The sequence below is a fragment of the Panthera onca genome, chromosome B1 (assembly GCF_046562875.1).
Source record: "Panthera onca isolate mPanOnc1 chromosome B1, mPanOnc1 haplotype 2, whole genome shotgun sequence".
Lineage (NCBI taxonomy): Eukaryota > Metazoa > Chordata > Mammalia > Carnivora > Felidae > Panthera > Panthera onca.
Genome location: NC_138342.1, coordinates 67,231,554 through 67,250,779, shown reverse-complemented (window position 1 = coordinate 67,250,779; position 19,226 = coordinate 67,231,554). Strand labels below are relative to the sequence as shown.

General features: G+C 39.0%; 1 protein-coding gene and 1 long non-coding RNA gene across 7 annotated transcripts in view; both read left to right on the top strand.

The window, feature by feature from the left end:
- Positions 1 to 3,270: 3,270 nt before the first annotated feature.
- HNRNPD (heterogeneous nuclear ribonucleoprotein D) overlaps positions 3,271 to 19,226 on the top strand; it is an 18,362-nt gene continuing 2,406 nt past the window's right edge. The window contains exons 1-7 of one of the 6 annotated variants that reach the window (XR_009616325.3): positions 3,271 to 3,789; positions 5,638 to 5,694; positions 16,203 to 16,371; positions 16,944 to 17,105; positions 18,152 to 18,283; positions 18,738 to 18,837; positions 18,946 to 19,092. Coding sequence is in view for 4 of the 6 variants with exons in the window: in XM_060654762.3 (XP_060510745.1) it covers positions 3,557 to 3,789; positions 5,638 to 5,694; positions 16,203 to 16,371; positions 16,944 to 17,105; positions 18,152 to 18,283; positions 18,738 to 18,837; positions 18,946 to 19,092 (1,000 nt within the window). In the remaining 2 variants the exon portion in view is untranslated. The remainder of the gene's footprint in view (positions 3,790 to 5,637; positions 5,695 to 16,202; positions 16,372 to 16,943; positions 17,106 to 18,151; positions 18,284 to 18,737; positions 18,838 to 18,945; positions 19,093 to 19,226) is intronic. The other 5 variants (XM_060654762.3, XM_060654763.3, XR_009616326.3 and 2 more) reach the window with 5 other exon arrangements.
- Positions 5,701 to 15,782, top strand: LOC145715439 (uncharacterized). Its single transcript, XR_014137595.1, has 2 exons — positions 5,701 to 11,953; positions 12,002 to 15,782. It is a non-coding gene; the product is annotated as an uncharacterized LOC145715439 (long non-coding RNA).

The following is a 19,226-nucleotide window of genomic DNA, read 5'->3' as shown; positions in this document are numbered from 1 at the left end:
GATCTCACAGTTTAAACCCCACATCGAGCTCTCCGCTCTCAGTGTACAGCCTTCTTCGGATCTTCGGTCTCCCTTTCTTTCTACCCCTCCTCTGTTTGCATGTGTGCGCTCTCTCAAAAATAAACAAACAAAAAAAAATAAAAAGAGTTGTACGCTTAGCCAACTGAACAACCCAAGCACCCCTACAGTCTTTAGCTTCTTAAACACTACATTCTTGTGATGTGGAGTGAGTTTGTATTTTTCCTTTTTAAGGAATTTCATGCATCAGCAAGTGGTTTTATGCCTGAGATGAAGTGGGATGGTGGGCAGAGAAGACTTTTAAGTCACTGCACACTTAGTTTGCCTAAGAGGCTCTGAACCTAGCTAGTTGGAAATAATCCAGTATTTTGTCATTCAGTAATTCTACTAGCAACTGAGTCTGTTATATGTGTGTGTGTGTATGTGTAGGTAGGGAGGATACACCAAACACATTATCTTTGCTTTCGTGGAACTCATGGTCTAGTACAATTGCATATTTAGAAGACCTTAAGTAAGGCTAAAAGGCTGTGGGACTGGCTGATTAAATCTGCCTCAGGGAGTCTGGGAAGGTTTCACAGAAGTAGTAACATTTGACTGGGTTTTAAAAATAGGAATAGAAGTTTACTAGGCAGATGAAGAACGTGAAAAGAACAAAGGATGAAGTAAAATGAGTTCTAAGAGGAATGTAGGTGAATGAAGGAGCACAGAATAGAGAGATCTGGGCCATAATAAGTAGGGACATAACTGACGTGGCATCATCCAGACTTACATAGCATATGGTAAAGGTATTAGATTTAAAATCACTCCTAGGTTTTCTGGAATTTTCAATACAATTTCCAGGAAGTCCAGAAGCTACTGGACTACTTGTGAATTAAAATGAACCTTTTTGGAAAAGTCTTATTACTAAAAGGTGGGCATGTCTAAAGCTGTCTTAAAAGCCAAAGAATCTTCTGGGGTGCCTGGGTGGCCCAGTCAGTTGAGCATCCAACTCTTGATCCCAGCTCAGGTCCCAGGGTCTTGAGATTGAGCCCTCCACCAGGCTCCATGCTGAGCATGGGGCCTGCTTGAGATTTTTCTCTCCCTCTGCCCCTCTCCCCTGCTTGAGCTATCTTTAAAAAAACAAACAAACAAACAAACAAAAATCAAAATACTCTCTTGAAGACAGAAAATATCCAGAGACCTCCTAGTTGTCTCTAAATTTAAGTATTTGGTTTGAGCTCAATACCCACTTTCTCCTAGGCTATTATTTTGACAAGTGGAGACATACCTGAAGTCACTATCACTTGATCTAAGATACGTTCTTTATACCGCCTGTGTATGATTTGCTTAATACAGTTAAGTATATATATAAATAAAATATAGGGGTGCCTGGGTGGTTCAGTCAGTTAAGCCTCAGACTTTGGCTCAGGTCACGATCTTGAGGTACGTGAGTTCCAGTTCGAGCCCTGTGGTGGGCTCTGTGCTAACAGTTTGGAGCCTGGAGCCTGCTTCCGATTCTGTGACTTCCTCTCTCTGCCACTACCCCTGCTCATGCGGGGTCTCAAAAATGAATAAACATGAAACCAACAACAACAAAAAGAGAATATAGGAGTATATAGCTTATTTATTTTGAGAGAGAGAGAGAGAGAGAGAGAGAGAGAGAGAGAGAAAATGCATGTGAGGGGGAGGAGAGGAGGGAGAGAGAGAAAAGAGAAACTCTTAAGCCAGTTGCCTGCTGTGAGTGCAGAGCCTCACCCAGGGCTCAATCCTACCAACCTTGTGCTCATTACCTGAGCTGAAACCAAGAGTCAGAAACTCAACCAGCTGAACCACCCAAGCACCCCAAGATTGTATTTTTAAGACATTTTCAGAATTTCATCTGTATTTTTGAATTTTAATTATTCTGTAAATTCGGCTAGCTTGATTAATAACAAAAAATAGGTATTTTTAAACATCTTGAGATTTTTGGATAGTGTCCAATTAATACACATTTATTTAATTACATAGTGGAAAAAATACTTATGTTTTCAGAGTTCTTTGCTGTATTTTGCACTACTCTCTCTCTCCAGAGCCTGGGCACATACGAAATCGGCAAATAATTACTGTTGACTAAAGAAGTACCTAAAAACTTAATTTTCTTCTAGTTGTATCGAGGAAGCTGCAAATCTCAAAGCCCAAATAAGCTAGTTTCCAGCCACCACATCTGGGATTTTTAATAGGTCTATTAAAGAACTTTACTGTTATCCTGCAAGAAACGCTTAGCGGTTCTTTTAAAAACCAGATCCCACAAGACAAGAAGCTCAGAAACCTTGTAAAGACTCACAGCATTTATATATTCTAATTAGTATAAGGACTAAAAAAACATTAAATGAAATGAACCGCTGGTTGACCTCACACACTTCCTAACTCCGTATTTTTCATAGAATTGCGCTTTTAGGATCTTCAAATAAATCGAGCAAAACAATCCCTGATCTTTGAAATATGCCAGTTACCTGCTTCTTTTGACGAAAAATTTCAGGAGAAAAGCAGGCAAGCAAAAATCTTACTTGTAAAGTAAACTTAAAAGAAAAAGGAGCCCTAATCCTCAGCGTCTTCAGTCGGCCCGCCTGAGGTCGGGAAGCTCAGCAGCGGCAGCCGGGGAAACCTCAATGTCACCCGGTCGCGGGCAACTACCGCTGGCGGAGGAGCTGTGGCAGTCCGTGCACGCGCGCCGCTTGGCGCACGGCGAGCGTCTCCAGGTGACGCGGTGGACAGAGCCAGAGTCACGGGGCCACCAGCTCAAGGTAGCCTCCTTCCTCCGGCTGGGCACTACGAGACAGGAGCCGCCGGGTGTGCGCCTCCCCTCCCCCCCACCCCTACGCCACAGGCGCACGGGGCACAGTCGCCTACTGGGAAGTGCTGCCACACCCCACCCCGACGCCGCGACTCCGGCTCGCAGCTGCGGGGTGGGTGGGCCGACTCCAGGAACCCTCGGAAGGGCGGGGGCGAGGGAGCGGGCCCCTCTAGCTGCGCCTTCGAAACAGCGTTCCTTGTTCTCGATGGTCCCCGCGCGGCGGTCTTATGGAACGCAACTTCCGGTTCCTTTTAAAGGCCCCAAGCTGTGCGGCGCGGCGCGTGAGGGGAAGGTATAAAAGGGAACGAGAGGGCGGGCCCGAAAAGGAAGAGGAAAAAAAGCTAGCGGTAGAGGGGGCGGGGAGGCGCAAAGGGCGCGCTCTCGCGTCACGTGACCGGGACGCGCCGTTCTTCCGTCGGCCATTTTAGGTGGTCCGCGGCGGCGCCATTAAAGCGAGGAGGAGGCAAGAGCGGCCGCCGCTGCTGCTTATTCTTTTTTAGTGCAGCTAGAGAGAGCGGGAGTGCGCGCTGCGCGAGTGTGGGAGGCGAGGGGGGCAGGCCAGGGAGAGGCGCAGGAGCCTTTGCAGCCGCGCGCGCCTTCTCTGTCTTGTTGTGTGCCTCGCGCGGTAGAGCGGGCGCGCGGCAGCGGCGGGGATTACTTTGCTGCTAGTTTCGGTTCGCGGCAGCGGCGGGTGTAGTCTCGGCGGCGGCGGAGGCAGTAAGCACTATGTCGGAGGAGCAGTTCGGCGGGGACGGGGCGGCGGCGGCGGCAACGGCGGCGGTAGGCGGCTCGGCAGGCGAGCAAGAGGGAGCCATGGTGGCGGCGGCGCAGGGGGCAGCGGCGGCGGCGGGAAGTGGAGCCGGGACCGGGGGTGGAACCGCGGCTGGAGGCACCGAAGGGGGCAGCGCCGAGTCGGAAGGGGCGAAGATCGATGCCAGTAAGAACGAGGAGGATGAAGGGTGAGTAAGGGGCGACCCGGGATAGTCAGGCCCAACTAGTCCCCCTCCCCCTCCTTATCCCCCCGCCATTAGGCCTCGTTCCCGCTCTCTGCCCGCCCTCCAGCCCTCCGTGCAGTCTTCTTGCACAGTTCTCTTCTTCTCTATGCTGGGTTCCCCGGGGCTTTCGTTTCCTTCTCCCCCTGCCTGCTTATCGCCCCCTCCCCCATCACACACGTTTCCACCTTTAGCCGTCACCATGCTGCTCCCTGGCCCGCCCTCCTTCCCTCCCTCGCCTTGGGTCTCCTCCCACTGACTTAGCCGCCAGGATTTTTTCCCGCCTGTCGAGGGGTACCTTTTTTCTTGCGCCACTGTCCCATTTCTTCCTTGTTTTATAAAGTCCCAACCATAAAGGTAGACTCGGAAGCTTTTATGCCGGGATCTAAGGTTTATTTGGTGCGTCCACTTTAGCATCCCCAGACGATGCGATTCGTTTATAAGCGCATGCTTTGGGGAACGTGTAAGCTGCCCACTCAGCTCCTCCCGCCTCGGCTTCAGGCCGAATGTTTTCTTAGTATTTTGGATAAGTTTGGTTTCAGTCTCCGATTTTCCACAATACGTTATGGAACTACAGCTTGAGTACATAGGCCCTACTTTTCAGCCTACGGAACATATTGGGCCTGGTGAGATTCCCTGAATCGCTTGTTGGTACGTTGGCTTTTGCTTTATGGGCTTTGGTTAAGTTCCTTGCCGGCGGGGCCTGCACTTGACTGGAGCTCTTTCTAGCTCGGCTAGCTGGCTGCCCTTCCCCCACCCCGCGGAGTTATTCTAACCGCGCACCCTTTTCGCGCCCTCAGCTATTGGATTCCCTAACTGTTCTTACTGATCGTAACCTTACTTTTCATGTGCAGTTTCCATTTTTTTTTTTTTTTAAAAACCCTATCCCCGTGGCCAGGATCCTTTTTTGGTCTCTCTTGATTTCTCCTTCCCGCTCTCTTACCCACTGTTAAAGGAGGCCTACCAGCCTTCTTTCATAAAAACGAACTCTTTATTGTGCTGTGGCATGATTTTTTTTTTTTTGCAGGTTTAAGTACTGACTTGCCTTCCTCCATTCGGAATAAGTTGTATATACTATTTAAAGCTGCATTTGATCTATTAGAGTGCAGCATTTGGGAGCGGAAGCATAATACAGGAGTTAGCAGGAGGGACTAAATCGGGGTTCTTGGTTAGGTTTTCTTACTCCCGTTACCGACCGCTGTTCTTGGGTTAACGCTTCCATTCCTTTTTGTAATGGGTTATGTGTGTCATTCTGTTTTGTTTTTGTTTTTTTTTTTCCTTCACTATAACAAGGAGAACGGTGTGGAAAGTAAAAGCAGTTAAGATGTCGTTTTGATCCAGTATTAGAAAACATGATTTCCTTTATTGGGAAAGAACACGAGATTTGGAGGGTGGGAAAGAGAAGCACCTTAGAATGTCGAGTTTAATAATCTCAGCCTAGGCAGACTTGTCAGGCTGATTGTGCTGGCTTTGGGAGAATGGAGGTGGGATGGGAAACTAGCTTTTCTTAGTTAATTTTGAATTGCATATGGTTTAAGAAAGGAATATGTTAAATATTTGGAAACTTAAACCTTTAACATTTTGGTTTTTATTTCTGAATTCTGTTCTTTGGACAGAGGCACCAAAATGATTAATTGTATAATGTGCTGTTTGGGGCAGGCTTTAGCCCTGATTTTTCAAATCACAAAGCAGCTGCCTTTGTAGTTTCCTACTGTTGAACTGAAGTGTAAATGAATTAAAGTTTTTAGCCCTAACAATGTCAAAAACTAAAACTAGAATTTTGATTGGTTGCTGTACCGGTTGTTAATTCCCTAGCCATTCAAACTCCTCCCCACGACACTCTGAAGCAGCGACGGCACAGCGGGAAGAATGGTAAAACTTTTAAATTTTATTTCTGTATTATAAAGGTTTCAGTAGTCATAACATGCAGAGGCTGTGTATTGGTTAGTTGCCCATTGATCCCCAGGAAATTCTAGACATAGTACAGTAGGATATCTTGTGCCTGGGATATAAAACCTTTAGGCATCGTGTGTGATCTTTGGGCAAAATTAATGCCATTACATGGTTTTTGGTCTGTGGTAATGCATGTAATTGTGGTTTGGTTAAATAAAACTTAATATAATTAGTAATATTTTTATATTTGAACAAGAAAATATAGTACAGTAATTTTAAATTTGATTTCTTTTTTTAGGACAGATATTTTTGTTGGATGTCTAAGTTTAATGTTAAATGGGAAGGTTACCTGATACAAAATCTTGTGTGTTTAAAATGTCTTGCATGTTCTACTGAAATATTTTGGATATGTGAAAAGTAAAACAATTTTTAAAGTAGCGTGTGTATGTATTGTGCAAAAATTTATTTATCTCCAGCCATATTTGTAAGTAGAACTTGAATAACGATTGGATATGTACTAATCAGAGGCGGGCTGATGTGGCTTTTCACTACATTCAGCTCTTACCAGATTTTTTATTTTCAGTGTGATTTGGTTGGAATGTTAATTACAGTTGGTTGGTTCACATGTAGCTGAAATTGCATGACTTTTTCTTGGAAGGCTGGTAGATTATTGTTCTTTTTATACCTCGTTTCCCCTAAATGTCAATCTTTCTGCTTTTAGGATTGATTATATTTGAGTTTTCCAGGAGTTTGTATCCACCACCACTGGAGTTTAGAGGACCAGTAATTTGTAGATAGTTGACTTAGAGCTGCTGTACAAACTACATTCTATTTGAAGAATCCAATTGGGATAACATTTAAATTTTACACGAGCTTTACTTACTACTATATTCTCATCTACTAAAATCTGTCCAGTTTTACATTGCAGATAAAGCAGACTGGAAATAGGCAAAAGGGAAAAGTAAAAAGACTGGGGTTAGTTTGACATACAAAATAAGATACTTTTGATGAAAATAATCCACTTGGCACTGTGATTGTTCATTTTCACTGTTAATTGTGTCAAATTAAGTAAGATTAAACTGTTACTCTTGACTTTTTTACTCTATTACATATTTTAAATCTTACATAAGCAGTTCAGTGATTAGAAAGGACCATAAACTTAGGTCTGAGATCATTGTTACGATCTTGTAAGAATTACTCTTGCCCTGCTACCCAGTAATGTAACTTGACAAGTTTTTTGAGCAACCTCTTAAGGAAAAATGGACAATTAAATATTGATAGTGAAAGTTTTAGATTATGACCTCTTTTAATTTTCTGCAAGTAGGATTTAACAGAGTTTCATTCTGAGTTAAGCAAGTTTACATTTAACAAATAATGTCTTTGTTTTAGAGTTTAGTATTTGACTGTTTAAAGTTACTGCCTGATCAGCCAGCCTCATCCTGTTTCAGATACTATTGTTTTTCTTTTTGGTTTGTGTACTTGCCCACTCTGTTCCTTTCTGTCTCCCAGTATGAGGGATATCGTGCAGCAGTTTCATAATAGTCTCAGGAGTGAGGATAAGACTGGCTCTACTAGATATAAAATCATCTGAATTTAGTTTCTTAAACACATTTGGTTTGCATTAGTTTTTATAATTTTAACTTGAATAAAGTGATTACATTTCAATCCTAAAAATATTTAAAAAACGAGTTTGTTGTGGACTTAAAGTTTGGTTTTTTAAAGTTTTAATTTTGAGAGAGCGTGAGTGGGGGGATGAGCAGAGAGGGGGAGAGAGAATCCCAAGCAGGCTCTGTCCTGTCAGCGTGGAGCCCCACGTGGGGCTTGATCCCACATGAGACCATGACCTGAGCCAAATTCAAGAGTCATACACTTAACTAAGCCACCCAGATACCCCAAAGTTTTTTTTTTTTTTAATGTTGAGTATAAGAATAAACAGTTGTTCTTAGGAGGGCATGCCTGTTACACTTCTTGTGGATGTTTCCACACTTAAGACCTTTAGAGTAATTATTTCTGTAATAAAATGCTTTTCTCAGTTCACCTTATTTTTATCTTTCCAACTTAACATTCCTAGTTTTTACTTTTAAGCAGTTGCACTGGAATTTCCCATTTTGGTGTGGGCTCATGTTCTTTACTGGGCTTCAGTTCTTTTAGAGTAGGTAACAAAATTTTGTGTTGGTCAAAATATACACGTCATATAGTAAGCTACTGGAGGAGAGTTTAAGTTTCAAGATCAGTGGGAAACTATAATACTGTGTTAGCTTTCAGACAGTTTTATAAGGTAGGTACATTGACTTGCCCACATTGGACTGGACAGAAAGCAAAAATAGTTCCATTCGGTTATCAGCCAAAATACGGCAGTACTTTTCTAATAACAGGGCAGTAGATCTAGTCCTGTAACTTAGCATATAAACTAAAGTGTGATTTTTTTTTTTTTGGGAATTTTGTGAATTTTACTGTTGGTTGACTGCTGTCTGATTTTTAAGAAATGGTCATACATGTTTTTGTTTTAAATATTTGAGATTATTATCTATACCCTATTGCTTTTGGGGCATTCTGAACGTTGCTTTCTAAAACACTTTTAGAGCAATCTCATACCTAATTTACTGGCCTTTAATTCAGTCAATTTGGGTTTACTGTAAAAGTTGAGACCCTGAGTAGATGGTCTGAATTTTAGTGTTCTTTGGGACTTTGATAAGTTTCTAGTGTTAAAATTGCAGAAATTAATGCTCCCAAGTCTCAAGATGGTGAACATAGAAAGGAGGAGTATTAAATTCTTTTCATTTCAAAATCTTTAATATGGAAAATACTAAAAATCCACTGACCTTTTAGGGTTTGGAATTAGAGAAAATCATTGAGGATTTTCAGTGCTGCCTTTTGAGATAAATACTTGGCCTTAGGCCTGGGTTTTTCCCTCAAATCATGTGATCTCTTCTATAAGTATATTTACTGTGTATTTTTTTTTTTTTTTTTTTTTACTGTTTTCTGTTTGAGAGTGAGTGAAAGAGCGTGTGAGTGGAGGAAGGGCAGAGAATCCCAAGCAGGCCCCCATCTCACGATCTCGCAACTGCGAGCTCATGACCTGAGCCGCTGTCAAGAGTGGATGCTCAACCGACTAAGCCACCCAGGCGCCCCTTTACTGTGTATTTTTAATATTGTCTGGCTCTTCTGTTCCCTGTAAGGCTGCTCTAATATAAGAAAGTTTTGAATCCACTATTGGGATTTGTGGTTTATGGCCGATATGGAGAATTAGTTTTAGTCTTCAGGTGATAATGTGTTATGCTTGAAAGCATTTTAAAAGGAGCAGAATAATAACTTTTTTCCTATTCCACTCAAAGCTGTGCACTTCAAGTGTGTGTGCAGATTGACAAATGGAATGAAATATAACTGTTAGTCCAAGTTTTATTTGACTTTAGTTCTGCTTCAACATTTTAGTAGATAGGGCACTGAACTGGATGCTGGAAGCGTGGGATCTTTTTCTGTTACTTCACTTCAAACAGTGTGGTTTCAGGTAATATAACCTGTTTGTTACTTGGTTTGCTGATCTATGTGTTGGAAACAATGCTCATCACAGGAAGATTGACCACATAGCCTGCTTTCATAGCTTGTGTGTGTTTATCCGGTGCCTTAATAGTTGATACTGCCAGTGATTTACTCCTGTGGAGTAAAGGTAAGCATGTTTTAGTTTCTGGAGTATTAAATTGTATATTGGAGCTAGATATTCAAGACTATTTGGGGGTGGGGAGACTTTATTACTGGTAGTGTTTGGCCAATAATCAAGGTGATAGTTAAGTATTGGTCATGTCTTGTAAACTCCTGCTTATCTGGATTTGAAATACCACACAGTTCAAGCTAGGAAATTCTCCCTCTCCCCCTTTAGTCTTGTAAGAAACACAGATGAAAAATTATTAGCAAATATACTCAAAAAGCAACCAATAGGCATTGTCATGGAAGCAATCTTCTATAATTTTTCTTTTCTACTGTTAAAAAGTAATGTGATTTTAAAGCATTGCAAGAGTCTTAAAATTTCATCAAGAAGGCAAAAATCATTTTCTTAGTTCGGTGTTGATGTCTAAATTGATTTCCAATGGAAAACTACAGAATTGTGAATCTCAGTTAACCAGAACTTTAACCTCTAGGTTAAGGAAACCCCATTCCTTAACCTTCAGGTAGATGGGAGTTTACCTTTTAAAGCTGATCGAGAGATTATTTTAAAAGCAAAATTACAGGAAGTCATTCTTTCCTTGGAATGAAAGGAAAAAGGGGAGATTTTTGGGTTGAACATTTAAAAACTGTCATTTTATTATGTTTTCAACTTAATTATCTTTTTTAGTCCTATAAGTTCATTCTAAAGGATGAAGTAGCACTGAGACTTCATATACTAGGCTAGAGGAGTTAATCTTTACTGACTTATTAAAAGTTTGTCAGTCTGTTTCCAAAGGTATTTTTTATACAGATTGTAAAATGATTACCCTACCATATGGTGTCATCTGGTTGTAAAAAGTAACCCCTGCCCCCCGTTATAGGTAACTAGTTACTTAACTTTAAATGTATACTTTCTAAGGAAAAATACTGATTTTACTCATGTTGGTGGGATTTCATTATATTTTGTCATTTTAGGATTTTAAATGAATTTTAATGATAACACACTAGAAAATATAAATAAGAATTGGTGGCTTAGTTGAGTAATATTCTGAAAGGTGACAGTGATTGGCCAGTCATGTTATGTACTTGACATTTCTGTTGTGTTTTTTAAACTGTCAGAACTTGTTATGAAACCACATACAGGAGTTGTTAGGAAGTGTTTGAAAATTACAGAATATTTTTTTTGACCCTATTTCAAAATTGGGAGTGTAATGGTGTTTATCATTTTACCTCGAAAAAGGTGTTTCAACTTCTTAGGAGAAGGACTTTAAATAAAGTAACTATTGACTTTGGAGTGTTAAACCTAGTGATCTCAGTACAGAGAATGTTTTTGGGGTGTGAAAAACAGTATTAAATCAATATTTCTATCAGCCCTGTTGCATATGTATTACTTCTTTTATAATTTGAAATTAATTCCTTACTAAACTTGGTGTTTATGTGGATTACAGACAAGTCCTCAAGATGATTTTTTAACTACATTTTGAGTTTTTTAGACAATCTAATTTCTAGTCTGTATTTTTTACATGGGATATTTAAACATCTCTGGATTAAAGTATTATTTAATATTGAAAATAATCTTAGGATCCATTTATATGAAACCTCATTCTGGCCTTTTCCTGTTAATGTTGGCAACTTTATATAGTTCATGCAGATTTAAAAAAATTAAGCCTGTGAGTAAATGAAAACATTGCTTTATTAAGTTACTTTAAATTGTGCTCTGCCCCTTTTAAATAACAACTTTATATTGAATACTTGGGATGTTTCAGACTATGTTCTGTGCCCTTGAAGTGTACTTCCTCATTTATTAATACTATTTTTTCCTTTTGTACTTCTTTTGTTTTGTTTTGTTTTAATGTTTATATTTTTGAGAGAGAGCATGAGTGGGGGAGGGCAGAGAGAGAGGGAGACACAGAATCCAAAAGTAGGCTCCAGGCTCTGAGCTGTCAGCACAGAGCCTGACGTGGGGCTCAAACTCACAAACTGAGATTCCTGAGCCAAAGTTGGATGTTTAACCAACTGAGCCACCCAGGTGCCCCAATGCTATTTTTCTTTTTAAGTAAGCTCTACATGTGACATGGATCTTGAACTCATAACCCTGAAGTCAAGATTGATTGGCATGCTGTGTGGACTGAGCCAGCCAGGTGCCCCTGTACTTGTTCATTTTATCCTTATTGAAGATTCGTGAAATAGACTTTTAGTCCTCTCATTTACAGATGTGGAAACAATCATGGGTATTTGTTTTCCTGAGGGTCATACATATATTTAGTAAGTGGTGGGGGTAGCATATAAACTAGGGGTTTGGCTTACTACCTCTAAATTTACTTACTCTAGAATAGGATGTCCCGCTAAGCAATCTTAAATTCCTAAATGACATTGCATAGCATTTGTAAAGTCATCTGCACTGAGTTGTATAACTTTATGTCTGTTATTTAATATTATAATATGGTGTAATATCAATATCTGTAAAAAACAAGCTTTCAGTTGTTGAGTTGGTGTTTTTTTATATTTATTTACTTGTTTACTTATTATTTAAAGTTTATTTTGAGAGAGAAAGTATGAGGGAGAGGGAGAGAGAATCTCAAGCAGGCTGTCTGCTGTCAGCTCAGAGCCCAGCTCAGAGCCCAGCCCAGAGCCCAGCCCAGAGCCCAGCCCAGAGCCCAGCCCAGAGCTCAGCCTGGCTCAGTCTTACAAACCATGAAATCATGACCTGAGCCGAAATTGAGAGCTGGACGCTTGACTGATTGAGTAACCCAGGTGCCTCATTGAGTAGGTGTTTTAAATTGAATACTGTATTGCCTCTTGGGTGCTCAGTAATTTATAGAGAGGAATACAAAATTAATGAGTTAACATTCTGTAGATGAAGGCCTGTTTTAATTAGGATTGTCAATTCACTTACAACTAAGGATCAAATTTTAAACTTGTAGGATTAGAGGCCCATTTTTGTTGCTATTTGAACAAGTCTTGTGACGTTTTAACTTGGCTGTTTAGGATTTTTCTGAAGTTCGGTCTATCTCATTGTAAGTGTTTGCACAGCTCTGTAGGAGTGACAGTAACCTGAAACTTAGTCTTGAACCAAGGCAGCAGAGATAATCTGGACTGACAGTAGGTGTGCTTTAAGCAAAATACAGAAAAGAAAAATTTAAATTGTATCTTCTGCCATCTCATAATTTGAGGGAGAGCTTGTCAGAATGCTAGTGTTCTGAGAGGCTAAAATAATTCCCATTTATCCAAAATTAAGATAATCGGCTCTTTCTTACTGTACTATTCTGGTGTGCCTATGAATGTGCTATATTTAACACGGAATGCATCTGGAACAGTTTGTGTTCATTGTAGTGTATTTACCTGTCTGGTTATCAGTTGTGCAGCAGTCTTCCTTGTTAGAGTAGGGGAAAAAAAAGTGCTTTGGGCTGCCAAAATGGTAATGCATTTGTCTCAAAGAAGAGTCACGTAGGCTCAGAGACTGTTTACTTTTTTTACTTTACACAAAATTCACAAAGTTCAAGTGCTGGCTACCTAGCCACCCTACAAAGTGGTGGTGGGGGGCGGATTTAACAGCAACAGGTGATTAATCTGGCAAAAATGAATAATAGAACTTGTTAAAAGAAGTAAGAAATGAGATGCACTTAGTGTATTAATTGTTCTCTCATTTCAGAAGAGCCTTTGGGCATGCTAACAGTAGCTTGATATGAATTAGTGGTGACTGACCCATACAGTGTTAAATCATGATTACTGTATTTAAGAAGGCAGAAGTGTGTGTTGTAGAAAAATTACTCATCCCAAATAATGTAGAAATTGGAAGGCAGGCAGTGTTTTAAAGAAGGTGGAATATTTGGCTCATTCTCTAAAGGTGCTGGATAGCTGAAGTTTTACTGTGTGTTTCATTGTAGTTTTTGGGGAAATAATCCTCCTATGGAATATGTTTAAATTATAGTTGGCCAAAAATTTTGGGATTTGATTGTTGAGGAAAAACAACATCTTCAAGTGGCCTTTTAGCTTTAAGGTAGACACGTTGAACAGCCCGAACTAACAATTGTATTAAAGGTGAGAAGTTTCTTTAGAGAGTTCTTTATTGGGCCAGTTGATGGGTTAGGATGCTTATCTATTTAAGAAAACTGACTTCCTATGCTGTGAAAAACATTTGGGGCTTGTGAATAGTAATGGAACATGCCTCTCAGTCTCATTCATAGGGTTATAATTTATTTTTTTGTAATTTTCTGTTTTTTTAATAATTTTTCTTTTTCTTTGTTTTTTCCTCAGTATGAGTTGGGGAGAGGGACAGAGGGGAAGAGAGACAGAATCTTAAACAGGCTTCATGCTTCGCACAAAGCCCGACTTGGGGCTCTGTCCCATGAACCTGGGATCGTGACCTGAGCTGAAATCAAGAATTGGACATTTAACTGAGCCACTCAGGCACCCCTTAAATAATTTTATTTTTTTTTATAATTTTTTAAATTTGTTTTTTTAACGTATGTTTATTTATTTTGAGAGAGAGCATGCATAAGCATGCAAGCAGAGGAGGCACAGAAAACGAGAATCCCAAGCAGGCTCCGTGCCAACAGCACAGAACCCAACTTGGGGGTTGATCTCACCATGAGATCTTGACCTGAGCTGGAATCAAGAGTCTGATGCTTAACCAGCTGAGCCACCCAGGCGCCCCTTAAATAGTTTTAAATCAAGAACACTTACGTAAACTTTGCCTTGGAAATTAAAGTCAAACTTAGTTCTGTCTTAATATCAGAGGAACAGATGAGACAATATTCATGCCTTTCAACTTTAGGTTTTTATTTATTTTATTTTATTTTTTAACATTTATTATGAGAGAGAGTACTTGAGCATGAGTGGGACAGGGGCAGAGCCAGAGGGAGAGAGAATCCCAAGCAGACAGGGGGCCCTATCACTTGAGATCCATACCTGAGCCGAAATTAAGAGTTGGGTGCTTAACTGTCTGAGCCACCCAGGCACCCCTCAACTTTAGTTTTTTTAAAAAAGGCTTTTGTTATTTATTTATTCTCTTCAGGCTGAAATAATCTCAAATTGTTAAATTATTGATGGAAAATTTTTTAATCCCAGAAGGTGGTAATTCATTAAATTTCAAATTGAAGTTGTTTCTGTTCTAGAATTGCCATTGATACCTGAGCAAGAGGTCATTGCATTATAGTTTGTTATTTCTCATTTATAAAAATATATCAGTGTCCCTACCTTGAAAGGATAAATGTTGCTAATGAACTTTCATCTCTGAAGGAAGTGCTCTGGTTCTTTAGGTTAAAATTAAAAGTAAAGTGTTTAAGGCATAAATTTAAGTGACAAGGATTGGATTTTAAAAGATGCATTATTTTAATGAAAGAAAATGTATTGAGAAAACTTTTTTCCCGTGAAATTTGCAATAATTAAAAATTATCTGTATATTATGGGTGTTTTCTTATGTTCATTTGATTATAAATATAAAAAGGGTTAATAAAGGTTACTTCAAGCATGAAGGTTTTATTAAAGGAGGTCCTAAAAGTTAAGCATATAAATGACCCAGCTTCGCATTATAATACATGTACTAGTTTGAAAACTTAATCTGAAATGGGAACCAGTATATACTTAAAGTCTTCTTGTGCACTGAAAGTTAAACTTTGTTGTAAGAAGTTAAAAACAAGTCTATGGTGAGAAAGTAAGATCAGTAACACCTCAGTTAATCTGGCATCTTTAGGGGAGAAGCTGAACAAGATCTCCTTCCAGGGACACAATTGGCCTCTTGTTGCAGGAATTGGCTTTAGTGGCAATGTCCTAAATGCCCACAAGATGGAGATGTTTCCTGCTTTAATTTCTACCTGGAGCCAAAAGTTAGTATCACTTCCCTATCCACCCCAATTACAAAGATGAGAAATTGTTGAGCAAGCATGATTTTATTCCCTTAAAAGTTTTAGCCTTCACATAACAAATTCTGACAGTTTACCCTTAAAAAATCTCCAGTCCTGTCTCTTTAAAGGGTAGGTGGTATGTGTAAGCTCTTTGGGGCGGGCTAGGGGGTGGCAAAGGGGGCAGATGTCAAAGGAATCAGAGCTGCCAAGTCTGAGCATTATGGCATTTTGCTGTAATAAAAATAATACTTCACCTGAGAAAAATTTTTTTGAGTATGTATTTTTGGTCTTAAAGTGTTTTGGTGGTTTCCACTTACCACCTGTCACTTTTAGCATCTTCAAGGTTTAAATATTTTATTGCTGGTTAACTGAGGTTCTACTGTAAATAAATCATATAAGTTAATTAGTGGATTGTGCTTCAGTGGGTAATTCTTGTTCACTAAATTGTTCACGTTACTTTTGTCTTTATTAAAGACTCTTAGCAATCCAAAAACTTAAAACCTAATTGTGAGACTTAGAATTTTCCATTTTATGTGCTAAGAGTTTTGTTAATGAGAGAGAATTACTGTTAAATAGAAAGGAGCTTCAGCATAAAAATATGCTGGTTGCTGTGATCAGTGGGGACTATGTAGCCTTTTTACAAGTTTAATGATTGGAAGGGAAATTTGAAGCTAAAATTCTGTCTTTTGCTTTTACCAATACTTAACCTGGAATTTAAGGAAGACTTAGATGTACAGTATTTTTACTTTGGGATTACATTTATCTTTTTGGCAAGTCAAAAGAATTGGCTGCTTGCTCACTATTTTTGTAATTAGGCAGATAGCAGCAGTAATAAGCAAAACCTAACAACTGGAATGGGGTGTTCTTGATATGTGATTATGTAGGAAGGACATTATTTAATACACTGCCCAATAAATTGGTGCAGTTTGGGAAAGGTATTAATGTTGTGGAAAAGTTTATTTGTTTTTAGCATTTTAATATTACTTTTTGTCTTTACAGGAAAATGTTTATAGGAGGCCTTAGCTGGGACACTACAAAGAAAGATCTGAAGGACTACTTCTCCAAATTTGGTGAAGTTGTAGACTGCACTCTGAAGTTAGATCCTATCACAGGGCGATCAAGGGGTTTTGGCTTTGTGCTATTTAAAGAGTCGGAGAGTGTAGATAAGGTAGTGTGTTATGTGTTCTGATCAGTTAATAATATAAGATGTGGATAGTTTGATAACACTAATTCGCCCATTTGTGATTTCCCCTTTTGTGGTATATGAAGCTAGAGCTATAGTTCTTAACCAATATATTTTATGAAGAGTCCTCTTTAATTGTTTACTGTATATTTTCTGTATGCCAGGCTCTACTAAATTGAAAAAATTAACTTTAAGAATACTGAGACTTAAAGACACCTAATTAAAGGGATGATCTGTGACAAGTTCACAAAAGTATAGATTTTGAAATTTCTTGGGCTAAGGGGAAATAGCAATCACGATGTTGCTGACAGTTAATGGAGAGTTGGTTTTCTAGTAATTAAATGTTTCCCCTCCTCCCCATTCTTAACTGGCATTTAGGTTTGAACAGTTCTATATTAGCTGATGTCACATCACCACAGTTTGACTTCTTTAATCATAAGCAAGTCAACATATACCTGGCATTAGCTATATTTATTTAACTATAATTATTAAGTTAAGTTAATAATCTGAACTTAAATTAAGGTACATACTTAAAATGAAAAACTTCAATTTCCTAGGTCATGGATCAGAAAGAACATAAATTGAATGGGAAGGTGATTGATCCTAAAAGGGCCAAAGCCATGAAAACAAAAGAGCCTGTTAAAAAAATTTTTGTTGGTGGCCTTTCTCCAGATACACCTGAAGAGAAAATAAGGGAGTACTTTGGTGGTTTTGGTGAGGTATGTGATCATGTTTTGACCCAATTTTTTTCAAAATTAATGTGAATATAATTGTCACATTATATTTTCAAAGTTGTTTTGAAGTTTGGGCTGATTATGTGATTTGTTTTGAAAGCAGGATATTGTAAATACTTCCATTAGCACATCTTTGAAGGATGATTGTATTTTTTTCATATATTGAAGGTACAGAGTATGCAAAGATGTAACAGACGTTCTTACCTTGAGGAACTTACCAGATTAGTAGAAGAAATAAAAATATAAACATGAGGAAGAAATCCAGGTTGGATTACCTGAGATAATAGAAGGAAATGGTTCAGTTGAGACTAGGAAAGAAATGAATTCTTAAGAATAAGGTGTAGTGCCTTCTCAATTTAAAAACGTACATGTGCAGTTTTTATGAGTCTAATTACAGACTTGGAGAAACTGAAGTTCCTTTTGTGAAGTAATGGGTTAAAGCTAAGATGAGAAGTTTGTGGCCTTGCCTGCCAGATACAGCCTGCAGACACTTCTTTTGCTTGATTTAAACAGAAGATGTTTTGTTAATATTTAGGTTGAGATATTTCCCACAAATACCTGGATATGTAGCATTTCTTACATATTTGCAAGAGCAAGCAACATTGGAATTGCCTTCCTATATGGGCAGCAGCCATCTAAGATGAGAGTAGTAGCCTCCCCCTTTGGTTAGTCATATGTGGTCCTCACCACTTGCCATTTTCTCCCAAATGCGGTCATCTTTATTCTGTTTTTCTTAAAATTGACTGTTGCCTTCTGTTCTTGGTTGGCATTTGAATATGTGACCCTTGAATGAGGTAGCAAATGTCAGTATCCTGGGAAGCTTATTTTTATAAATAGATTTGAAGACTTAGGTGGACTGGATATTTTTATTGGAAGAATTCTTTCAAAAGATTAGAATAAACAGGGAGAGAGACTGCAGAATAGAATTTGAGGGCCAAACATGTTTTTTTGTGCATTTTTCCCCACTAAACTTGTGCTTTTATTGTCAGTCACATGCAAACTAAGGTATTAAAACTTATTTTTGATCTCAGGTGGAATCCATAGAGCTCCCTATGGACAACAAGACCAATAAGAGGCGTGGATTCTGCTTTATTACCTTTAAGGAAGAGGAACCAGTGAAGAAGATAATGGAAAAGAAATACCACAATGTTGGTCTTAGTAAAGTAAGTTAAGCATCCATTTACTTGTAGAGAATACTAGCTTTTATAGAGGGTTTCATCATCTAGCTTTCTGAAAGGCTTCAGTTTGCATGCTTGTGCTTTAAAGATGTCTCATGGGCTTCTTATCAAAGTCATTGATCACTATTTTTTTGCTTTCACTGGGAAGCAGTAGGAAAACATTTGTTTTTAAGTGTATTTTGTCTAGGCTTTACCAAAAGATGCTGTTTGAGGGCCCGACGAGTAGAATGTAGCAACCTATATTAAGCAGATACCTTCTTGGATGTCATTAGAGGAGATTGTTTCTTTAAAAGTACTGATGATTGGTTTGATAAACTGACTTTGAGGAAAATATCAAATTAGTCAACTCTGTATTTTGGACAGTATTGGCTCTCCTGGTTATTATACATTTTGGTGTATCTTTGTGAGTCCGTATAATAACATACATTTTCTCTTTTAGTGTGAAATAAAAGTAGCCATGTCGAAGGAACAGTATCAGCAACAGCAACAGTGGGGATCTAGAGGAGGATTTGCAGGAAGAGCTCGTGGAAGAGGTGGTGGTAAGCTAGAGTCTAAGTTTACTCTTAAGCTTTTCTGCTTTTTAATTATCCTGAAGTAAAGATCTTTGCTGATCTTCTGACTTTAGTGAACCTATTAATGTGCTGCAGGCCCCAGTCAAAACTGGAACCAGGGATATAGTAACTATTGGAATCAAGGCTATGGCAACTATGGATATAACAGCCAAGGTTACGGTGGTTATGGAGGATATGACTACACTGGTTACAACAACTACTATGGATATGGTGATTATAGCAGTAAGTACTATACTTTTTATATTAACTGCTATTTGACATTTATTTTGTACAAATTTGGATAGGTAGAAAGGTTAGTGTAGTTTTGCCAAGTGCAAACTGCCTCAGGTTTCAAATTCCTGGAAACTTGAAACTGC